The sequence below is a fragment of the Haliaeetus albicilla genome, chromosome 12, assembly GCF_947461875.1.
Source record: "Haliaeetus albicilla chromosome 12, bHalAlb1.1, whole genome shotgun sequence".
Lineage (NCBI taxonomy): Eukaryota > Metazoa > Chordata > Aves > Accipitriformes > Accipitridae > Haliaeetus > Haliaeetus albicilla.
Window position 1 is genome coordinate 39,906,272 of NC_091494.1, and position 11,906 is coordinate 39,918,177.

Consider the following 11,906-nt stretch of genomic DNA (forward strand, 5'->3'; position numbering starts at 1 on the left):
ACTGCAGATGTAAAAGCTGTGGAACTAAGCCTAAAGTATTTATTAAATTACTTATTATTTTTACCTTTTACCCTAAAGAGAAACAGCCCACAAAAACAAACATAAAAGACACAATTATCAATGCATCTCAACAGGGAAATCTGTTTTCTTCATCTTTCTGCAACTTTCTTTCCAACAGTTCATTAAATTCCGCTCATGGCATAAGTCACTCTCATCCGCAAAAATCTTGTATAAAATTAACACCATATGTGGCTGCATATCAGCAGTTGATGTGCAGTATTACACCAAAGCAGAGGGGAAAATAAAGAATATGCCAAACTTTAACTTGCCCAGGACTCAAACTGGTTTATCTGTCAACTCAGAATGAGCTATCACTCCCACATGTTTAATTAGAAGCTGAAGAGCTTCACAGAATTACATCCAGGGCACTGGAACAGTCAGTTTCTTTTAACTGGAACACACTGCTGGGATATCTAACTGATTCAAGTAAACAAAAGAAAACTTCACATGTTAGAAGTGTGGGAAGGGTGAAGATGGTTTTGCCCTTGAAGTGTAATACAACTAAAAAACCTTTTGCTGCAAGATAAGATTTAGTTACATTCCAGCTTTGATGAGCACAATATCACCAAGGAAATTTTCTGGAAAACAGAAGTACAATGGCATATTTCTCTATTTTACTGTCATGTTCTGTGTTGAGTGAATTGTATATTTAGTGAATTGTGTATTGTGCATCTAGAATCATAGAATCGTTTAGGTTGGAAAAGACCTTTAAGATCATCAAGTCCAACTGTTAACCTAGCACTGCCAAGTCCACCACTAAACCATGTCCCTGAGAACCATATCTACACATCTTTTAAATACCTCCAGGTATGGTGACTCATACTATTTGATATATAGAATTTTTTTGCAATGCACATGATTGTAGTAACAGAGAATCCTCACCAACATGAATACATGTATCTTCCCTCTTCTGACAAAGATGCCCTGTTGTTGTTTCTATAGAGCAACAATGCTCAGAGACAACATGTCCCCTTCCCTGCGCAAAGACAATTGCTGAAAGCATAACCTATATGTTTACATTATCAAGTAACATTCCAACCAGAACAGATTTATAGAGGAAAACAGTGCTAAGAACTAGACACCCATACAGCCCACATTTCAGGGATTTTGTGTTGGATGAGCTGCCATATGATCCATGAACCAAACACCCTTTAGCACCTGGAGGACATTAAATGCGCTGCTGTAACACAGCTCTCTTTGGTATCACCCAAAAGGAATCCTCTTTGCATGCTCCAAGACCACCCAGCAATGCAAACCAAAGCACTGCAAAAGCAGGGACAACTGGGATACGTATTTCCAAAGGGTTTTCCTGATTTGAACCAACACTAACATATTTGAACTCATTAAGACTCAGGAGTTTCATCTGCATGTCAATGCTGTTCTCAGTGAAAACTTGGAATATGGGTAATTTTTCAAAGTTCTCTCAGAGTTTAGCTGCAGGGATAGGAACAGAATCTCAACTTACACTGGTATCAGGCAATTAACAGGACCATATTTCCTCATAATATGGGACATACATTGAAAAGGGAACGAAAGGAACAGTCGAAGGAGGGGAAGAATAAATAAATAAAAGCTGACAAGACAAATGCACAACAAGCATCTTATCTGCATGCTTATAATCTGTATGTCAGATATCTGCAGATCATCAAAGTGACTGTCCTTTGAGAAGGAGTCCACAGATATGCAGTCCACAGATTAGGTGGAGGGCAAAAGGCCAGCAGAAAGGACAATGCTGGCTAGAGGAATTATGGAAACTGTCTGTGCGCAGATACAATTTATGCTCCCAGGTGGGTTTTTTTGTTTTGTTCTTTTTTGTTGGGGGGTGTGTGTATGTGTTTGGTTTTCACCCGGGGGGTTCCATTTTTTAACAGATACCTCCAAGTTGCATGAAAATACATTAACGAGTCACCTGCTTTAAGTATATCTATACTAAGTTTCCATTTCAGAAGATTTCATGCTGACTGTTAAGTTACATAGAAAGCATCAACAGTCAGACTTTTAGAGACATCCATAGAATTCATTTCTCAATCTCAGGCTTATAGAAATGTTAGTTAATATAAACTGTAGCACATGACTAATAAGTAATATAAAAAGCGCAAAGAAAAACACATTGTTCAATGCGTCTGTAATATCCAATCTCAAAACAAAAATGATAATGATACAAGAGAAGGAGTTCTGGCATAGAGGGGATGCTTTATGTCTTATCCACCCTTTGGCAATAACATTTCCAAGGAAGGAAGACAGAAAATATTTTTATGAGAAGCAACACAGCAATGTAATACGTTTTTCTTTATTAGCTTTTTTTTGGGTTACAAAGGAAAATTAAGATAGTAAAATAAACAAGAAACTGTTGGTAGGGGAAACACAACTATCAGGATAGAAAACCAAGAACTAAGCCTTGATCCATACACAAGGAAGAATGAATTGTGCTGCTTCCTCTATAAACATGTTATAACAGAGCTGAGGATTAATACAAACTGTACATGTCAACCAGGTCACAGGTGTTCAGAGGTTTCATTGGTTCAAATCTGCAGATCACAGATATAGCATTAAAAATTAGTTTCTCGGCCACCTCTCTACAGAGACCTTTAATACAATGTTTTTAACAAAAATACATGATTTAAAAAAGAGGCGGCATCAGTGGGTTCTTTGGTCTTTTCGCTGTAGAAGAGAGGTCAAGAACTAGGGGATAAAAGATAATGCAGAGGAAATGAAGTGGTGTTTTAATGTGCCAACATTACAATTTGCAAGGACAGTAAAAAAAGAATAAAATCCAACCATTTGCATTTTTAGTGAAGGAGTTGTTATAGATGTCTAACTAGTCCAGAACCAGCAGTGTTAGGAAGCGTACCTAGCATGACACAAGCTATTCCAAAAAGCTTACCACGCTAAGATAAAATTCAACATTCAGAAAAAAATAGTCTGAAAATAAATTGAGGGAAGATAGGAAAAAAAAGTGGAAAGAGCATTAGTTGCACAGATTAGCTAAACATAATCTGCTTTAATTGATTTCTCTAATTTTTATTTATGTAAATTAGAAAACAAACGTGAAAGACTTCCTTAGCTAGTTATTGTCCTTAAACCAAAGATATTTCAAAGCTGAACTATAGCAGAACATTGCACTTCAGTAGACCCTGCAGAAACCATAGAAAAGAGGGAAAACTTGCAGTTAATAACTACAAATTTTGACTGTTTGGGAAAGAATTAACAACAGGGCCTTAATCAGGAACACGAGTTGATTGCATTTACAGTACTGTAACTAAAAATATTTTCACCTTGAGGAACTTGCTGAGCCTTCAGTGCTGAACTTAAAACAACCTCTAAACATAAATAAATACACATTCTTCAATATACATTCTTCACATCTTGGTGAATCACTCTTTGTTGTGCTCGGTTCACCAGAAAAACTTTTCTTACAAATCAAACAGAAACAGATCCAGGTTATACTCTGAGTATAACAGTTAGTATCAAAAGAATGATGAAGTCAAAATTTAACTTAAAAGCTTGATTAATTTAAAGTCTGCTTTCTTAAAAGAGGAACTTTCATAGTGTGGCAGATTCAAAAACATTTTAAATTATTCCAATTTTCACATACCTCTTGCAGTATTTCCAGGTGCACGTCAGAGAAAAGCTTTCAGCATTACAGAAAGCTTACTGTCCTACTTGACAATGTAAGAAAACAAAACAAAGCCGTAACTCCCTTAAATCATCTTACCATCATGTTTTTGCTATCACAAAGACAATCAACAGAAAACAGCAAAAACAAAACAGCAGAATAAGAACTCCTGTTTCAAAAGCACAATATTTTAGAATAGTTTATGTTTGCATAAATCAACAATAAAACACAAATATCAAACAGCAAAAATTCCTAATAACAGGAGGCAGTAAAAATATATTCCTTCGGAGAAAGTTAATCCAGCTGAACTCTTTCAAGTTCATTTTCAAATTCATATATTAACAAGGACAGGCCCAGACTTCTTCCACTGCTACTTTTTGACCCCAAACCCCCTCTCTGAAAAACTTATTTCTGATAATACAACAGAATTCTGCAGCCTCTCCATGAAATAACATATCACAACTCATAGCTGTAAACCTAAGTAGGCATTCTGAATACTATTTGCTAGTATATACAGTAGCTAGCCACATTAGATTACACGCATTAAGAAAGACAAACTACTTAGGCTGTGGACTGTCTCTTGCTAAGCATTTGCGCAGTAATAATGCAATTGCACCCCGAACCTCTGCCTCATTAAGGGCATTAAAAGCCATACCAAAACTGAATTTATTGTCTTTTGCAAATTCATAGGGATCCCATAAAAATAAGGTGGGGGAGAGAATTTTGCAAAGCTTTTTAACAAAATAAATGAAAATATTTCTCTTCAATTCCAAAGAACTCATTTAAATGTTTTCACATAATGCTGAAGCTGAACACTACAGCAGAAACATAGTCATTGAAATCAGAAAACAAAAGTGATTACATACATTTGAAAACATGTTCCAAGGCTCAAAGCAAGCCCAATGCAAAAAGGTATTAATGGTCCAAAAAAAAAGATCATTACAGTATAGCATTAAGTTTTAATTTAAATAAAATTTAAACATAAAAATATTTTCTTTTGAGGGCATCTCTTGAAAATAAAACTAGAACTACATTTTGTGTGACACCTTTTTAAAGGAAGTTTTAAAAATATATAAAAACATACTGTGTTAGCCGCAACATTTAATACTGCATAAACACTAAGTTAGATATTAAACACTTTTGTTTAATTAAAGAATTATTAACAGAAATATTCACAGAATAATTGCAATTTCTTAGAGTAGAAACATCATTTGAGTTTGATGCATTAGTATTATGGACCTTTCCCCTTCCCTTTGGTAACAAAGGCCAGAGGAATTTTAAACAACTTTGGAAATAATAAACCCATCCAACTCTGAAACCTGCCTGACATCAAGCTTCTGTCTAGCAGGAGATTTTACAATACTCTTGAAAACAGAGCTAAAAAATTTTCTTATAATGGAAACTCTGACAGACCAAGACCTATAGTTATATGAGGAGCTGTCACTGTAATATTCTTTCCTTTCCTTCATGTCATACTGAAATTTCCATTTTATTCTTCATTTGTCATTCTTTTCTGTAAAGGTTGTTGCTTAATTAAAGAAACTAGGGGGTTTTTTTGCAACCCACCTTCTGGTTTCACACTTTTGTTTTTTAATTCTTCATGTTCTCATGAATTTGTCTTTCCAGCTTTAGCTGGTGACTTTTTAGATGGAAGCTTCAGAAAGTTGAACTGAAAAAAATTGATTCAGCTGCTTAGCTTTATCATGGAAGTTTTATTTTTCAAGACTATTGTCCCAAGAGTATGATCTCTTTGATCTTGATCACAATCGAATTTAATGAATGATAGCAAAAAAACCCCACTACTTAAACTTATTAGTGCACCAACAATAGCTTGCTACAAACTACCTATAATTTGAATATTTCTTGGAGATTTTGACTGTATAAGAATACAGACAAGAACACTGAATACAAAAGTCTCCATCAGAGAGAAACTGCAGAATCTTGCTCTGATGCAGACAAAAGTCAGGTCTGAACATATTTAGATTCCTAAAAAGTATCACTTCTGAAGCATTTAAAAATAAAATCAAGCTGCTCTACCGCTTTTAATCTTGGTTGTGTTCATGGATGATGTTTGGAGGGAAAATGAGACTAAATTCAAATTTTTAGCTAGCTTTATAAAGACAAGTCCTCATCAGACAAAACTATTCCCAGCTAACTAGAATTATGATGGTAGAACGAATTCTGGCCACAGAATCCAAAATACTGGAAACGAACTGCCATACCAACTTTGATCTGTGGCTCACATCAGTGCATGGTGTCCAATTTGAGCCACTAGCTGCCTGACTGGAAGACAGGAGAAAGTCAACATTGTGCAAACCACAAAATTTAAGATGGATAGCTATATAATTTAAATGGAGCCCCAATTATTTTCTGTATACCAACTGAAATGTCTAATGAGCATCTAAATAATTCCTTAACTAGGAGCCACTGAGCTATCCTAAATGAGAGTCGGGAAATGCCATTCCATTACTGACTGAGGACTACAGGCTGATCTATAGCACTGCTTCAGATGCAATGAGTAGCAAAAAAATGGAGGATATCTACAAAATTTAATATTAACATTTTGGGACACAGAGGAAGTTGTATACAAGATTCATGGTAAAATCAGGGTTGCATGCTTACCTTACTAAGGCATGCAACGTTTTCACTATACGTGTGTGTCTGCAAGTTTCTACTTGCAGCAGGAAAAATATTTATTGCAACATCTTTAAAAGGAATCATTCTTTTACATTCAGTTTCTCAGAGGTTTAATTTCAATATCAACTAACATCAACTTTCACAAAAATACCACAGAATCCATAATTTCACGAACTACTAAGTAAAAGCAACATTCAGGATAGTCAAATATGCTCTAAAGCATTAGCAAATAACCATTAAATAAATGTAATGAAAGAAAGAACCAAAAGGCTAGCTAATGAGTACACAATGTACATCTGCAGGTGAAATAATAGGGAAGAAAGTGGGGGAAGAGAAAGGAACGACAAAAAGCCTCATCCTAATTAGGTAAACGTATGACACAGAAAAAAACCAACAGTAGTTGGGTGTGGTTATTTTACGATTAAATGCTAAATAATGATAAGAACTTGGCAAAACTACAGAAAATATGAGAATACAGCCTATCATGCTCTGGCTTTCATGTATATAGTTGTCTTCCACTACAGCAGCTTTCAATTTCTCAAGGTTAGTAGAATTTATTAAATCAGTGATTCTCTAGGAGTGGATTTTTTTGTAATTAAGTATTACATAAGACAGAGAAATGCTGCCTGTCCTAAAACATAGTTCAAACCAAAGGTCTTCCTAAACATACAGCATATAAAAATTAAAAACAGGGAGTTTGGGTTATGAAAAGAAGCCGTATGACTAAAAAGTGAATCCATTTTCCTAAACGCCCACACAGACAAGAGCTTCTGATGTGAAAAATGGTCTCTGCAAAAGCTAAATTGTACAGATTATTTCCATGAAAAGTTAGAAGCTGCACTACATGCAGATTATATGACATTTATCATGATGAGATTTAAAAAACCAACTTTTTGTGTTATTACAGTATGAACAATTACTTGACTGTTCAATGTATATGATATAAATACCAAGAGTTATTTAACTGAATAATTGTCTTCCTTTTGAATTTACATAGGCAGAGATGCTTGCTTAGTACTTCCAGGCTTGTATCCCTCTTGCTGCAGGCAAGTTTTGACTGCCTTCAAAATGAGGTGCAACAATGTGTGCTAGCCAACAAAGCATTTGTGACTTACCTTGGCACTGAAATCCTTGTTTCCCAAATCCCCTGCACAAAAAAGAAAAAAAAATAACCTATCTTAGTATGTTTAGTTATAATTTCTTCTCAATGATCTATAACAACATAAAAATAGCTTCATATTAAATTACTTCAGATTTTGCTACGACAGCAACAGATTTTAAAATATACAACACAGAACAACCCACCCATTTCAAAGCACAGAACAATAGCTGTCACCAGCCATGTAATTTCAGCTTCTGGCAATAATTTTTTTATTATTATTATTTTACAAGCTATTTTGGATCTACAATTATCATCATCTGTGATTACTGCATAATATTTCAACTCATTTAATGCCACATATATACTTAACAGCAATGTAAAATATTCCAAGTTCTAGCAAAGGCATATAAAACAAACCAGACTTAGTTTTTCATCCAAATTTTAGGATTGCATGCTGATGCTGTTACGCGTCTCAGCTAGACACCAGTCATTTGTTGTATGGAAAGGAGGCAGGTTAAAGGTTTTGCCTGTTTCAATATAAATGAGAAGACAGGCCCATTGGTTTCATACTGATTATTCTTCCAGCTTCCTTGCTTCGTTTCCATAACAAAATACAAATGTGCGCGTAATACTTTACCAACGAATACAGTGACAAAAGCATTGTATGTGGTATCCAGAGTTCCAACATATATTATACCTCTGGCAAATTGCACTGTTGTTGGTTTTATTTACTTGTTTCTCTTTAAACATTGAACATTCTCTTTACGCAAAAATAAATTATTTGAGTATCCTTGCTATAAACACTTCTCTGCATTTTCCCTCTCTGCAGAACGTTTTTCATCTGGAGAGCTGGAGCTGCTTACACTCAAAGACAAATGAACAAAAGCTATGAATGGTAGAAGCTAGCCAGCAGGCTCTGTGCAACTAACGACGTGAAGTTTAATTATCAACTTTGTGGAAATGGTTTTTAAAAATTATATCAACAGTTTTCCCACTTTATTTATTTATTTATTTGGAGAGAGACAAAACCTTTAGTACACTGTTACTTCAGGTAGAAACTGAAATTACATAGCTTTGAGCATTTCCATAAATTTCTACGCAAAAGTCTCTGCCTGTTATTGTTATAAGTAGGCCTAAACTAAGAAAACCAGAAGAAATATAAAATTGTTTGTTTACTTGGCAGCATATGTGACTATACTGTACTGTCATTCTGCTGCTGTTATCTCTTGTCTTCACAAATGTAAAAAGCATGTACTAGAAGTGTGCAAACGCGATTGCAGGAAAGCTGACAGCAGGACTAAGAAACAGACTTTAGATAATTTTTCATCCTTTTAAACAGACTTATTTGTAAAGAACTTTCCTGTATTACCTATGCTAAAAGCATAGCCATTCTTCAGTGTTTTGAGCTGAATTCATACACTAACCAGCTGCAGTCCACTCCACTCCCTGATCAGTTACAAAGTATTTTAAGTAAAAGGTCTTCAAAAAAATACCAACACTTCAGAAACAAAGCAGATAACTGAAAGTTGTTTAAGAAGGTAAGGAGGCGCTAAATTACTTTGGTAAATATTACCTGGTCAAAGGTAATCTAAGAAAAAAAAAATCTGTTTCATTGAAAGGTTGTATTTACTACTCTAAACCTTAAAACATATGTTAATTGCCACATGTCATTTTGGAAATAGATGAAGCACTTTTTATGGTGTGTGATGCTTATTCAAGAGTTGCCCATCTTCAAACAAGGAAATGAAACAAAAGTTTTCGACCTGTCAGATGCTCATCTGAAGAGCATTAAGAGCTTCCTTAGACCCACTAGCAAGACAAAAGAGCACAGCTCCTCTTGCCACCTGTCAGCTATAGGATACCCTCTCACTTTCAAATCCATCCTGTCATGTCATGACAGTGTTCCGCTTGGTTTTTCAATTGCACTGCTTATGTGCACAAACACAGTCTGACAATAACCCTGCAGCGTTTTTTCACACCTCCCAATTAATTCTGTTTTAGACTAACTTTGAAGCACTTTCTGAAGGTCTCTCACTTTTACAATACCAAACTTTGCAATTTTTTTTTCAAATAGGAAAAAATAATTTAAAAAAGAAAAAAACCCCCACTCAAAAAGTTGACTTGTTTCTTCTGCAGTCTACCATCTCAGTTTTCCTTCCTTACTCTGCAAATGTATTTCAGTCATTTCTGGAGCAATCACAGTCTTTTCTTCAGCACGCAAACCAAGGAAAACTCAAGAAGGAAGGCAAAGGTCTGCGTCCAGACACATAAACGCATACGAAAAGAGCAAGACACCTGCCACAGACACGGAGCCAGCTGGGTGCGGATCCCTCTAGATCTTTTGCAACTTTGGCTAAAATAAATCACAGCTCTCATTTTCAGCACCAAACCTGCAGCGAAAACTTCAGCAGCAGGGCAAGGCTGAAGCTAAGCCACATCTCAGGTGAAGGCGAGGAAGCCCAGGTTGTTTACGTTGCACGCTCGCTGAATGTACAAAACGTTCACCTATATGCAAGGGTACACACCCGCTCCCCTTGCTTCACCCTGCTGAGAGCACAGGGCAGGAGCCCGCAGACTCCACACGGCAGGGCAGCGCTGAACCCGGGAGCTGCAGGGAGAGCCGGGTGGCTCGGCCTGCAGCGGAGCTGCAATCCTGCCCAGAAGAGGGCATGGCAGGAACTGATAGGTATATTTTTTCCCTAACAGCTTAGTAATGAGGGTGTTGGTAGGAAGTTTTCCTCCCTTCCTCCCGTCCCTCCAGCAGGAACCCTTCTCTTAAAAAAAAAAACACCTCCCCTTCCTAAACATGTAATGTAGCAACGGTGTCACTGTGCTTTCCCAATCTCCCTGCCCTCCCTCCGCAGCAGGAGGAAATAAAGCAGGCGCTGATCACAAAGTTAAAGGCAGGGCTGCAGAAGTTGTGCCACACAGCAACACCCACAGCCTGAAACAGAAACCCCTCCGTTTCTGCTGCAGCAGCTGTAGCGCTGGCTGAGCTCCCCTCCGCTACGGGAAGGAAGGCGGGCACAGAGAAGGGGGCTTGGCGGGTGAAGTCAAGCCGAGCCCAGCAGAACCCGGCTCGGGGAGGGGACAAGGGGTGAGGAAATACAAATCTGGGGAGCGATATCCCCAGCGTGGGTCTATCAGACCCGCTGATCAATCTGCGGCGCTTGGCCGGCGCTGTCCCCAACCCCCTTTCCCCGAGCACCGGCAAGTTGAGGGGCTCCCCCCGCCCCGAAACCGGGGTGCGCCCAGACTGGGGCAGGAGCCCCTCGGAGCCGCAAAGAGCCCTGCTGGAGGTGGGTGAGACGGAGCCCGGGAGGGCAGCGAGGCGACACGGCTCTGCCCCGCCGGGGCTCACCTGCCCGACCCTGGGGGGAAGAGGCCGGGGGCGGTCACCCGTGGGAACGGCGGCACCGGGGAACCGGCGGGTGGGAGGGGAGGGACGGGGGGGAATCCCCTCCAGCTGAGCGGGCCCGGAGCGGAGGTGAGGGGCCGCCGGTGGGTGCGAGGAGCGAGAGGAGCTCCGGGGGGGGGGGGGTGTCTCTCACCAGATGAAGTCGGTGCAGTGGCTGCAGAAGGTGGGCTGCTTGAAGAAGCGCGCGATGAATTTGTGCTCCTTCACCTCGTGCACGTTCTTCTGCCTCAGGGCCCCCTTGCGAGCGAAGCGCCGAGCCGCGTCCGGGGCCGCGCCGGGCTCGGAGCCCGGGAACACGTCGGCCATAGCGCCCTCCTCTCCCCCCCCCACCCCCCCAACCACCACCCCCTATCCCCTCCCCGCCGGCAGCCGAGCCGGGCCGCGCCGGGAGTCACCGCCCCGACGTCCGCCCCGTCCGGCGGCCGCCGAGTCTCTGGCAACGGAGGCGCTGGGCGCTGCCTCCCGCTCACCCGCGCCTGACGTCGGAGCCGGCGCGTAGGGAACGGGAGGAGGATCCCGGCCCCGGGCCGGCGCCGGCTGCTCCGCCCGCGGGGTGAGCGAGCCCCCGGCCGCGGGCGGGGCGGGACGGGACGGGGCGGGCAGGGGAGGGGCAGGCCCGGAGCGGGGCCGCCCCCCGCCGGGGGGAGCTCGTCAGCACCTGCCGGCTCTCGTCAGCGGCTCCCGCCCCTCGTACACGCGCTGACCGGCTCTCCCCGCACACACCGGCTCGGCTTCCCCCACACACCGGCCTCCCTTCCCTTCCCTCATATACACACACACACTGGTTTCCCTCACACACCAGCCTCCCTTCCTTCTCACGCACCGGCTTCCCTTCCCTCATACACACACACACGCACACACAGGTTTCCCTCACACACCGGCTTCCCTTCCCTCATACACACACACACACCGGCTTCCCTCACACACCAGCCTCCCTTCCCTCATACACACACGCACACACCGGCTTCCCTTCCCTCATACACACGCACACACTGGTTTCCCTCACACACCGGCTTCTTTCCCTCACACACCGGCTTCCCTTCCCTCTCACACACACACACAGGCTTCCCACA

General features: G+C 40.7%; 1 protein-coding gene across 3 annotated transcripts in view; it reads right to left on the minus strand.

Annotated features, from left to right (window-relative positions):
• PRKCA (protein kinase C alpha) overlaps positions 1–11,171 on the minus strand; it is a 163,314-nt gene extending 152,143 nt beyond the window's left edge. For all 3 annotated transcript variants that reach the window (XM_069799344.1, XM_069799343.1, XM_069799342.1), the window contains exons 1-2: positions 10,967–11,171; positions 7,429–7,460 (exon numbers count right to left, since the gene is read on the minus strand). In XM_069799344.1, the coding sequence (XP_069655445.1) occupies positions 7,429–7,460; positions 10,967–11,139 (205 nt within the window). In that variant the 5' untranslated portion in view covers positions 11,140–11,171. The remainder of the gene's footprint in view (positions 1–7,428; positions 7,461–10,966) is intronic.
• Positions 11,172–11,906: the final 735 nt, after the last annotated feature.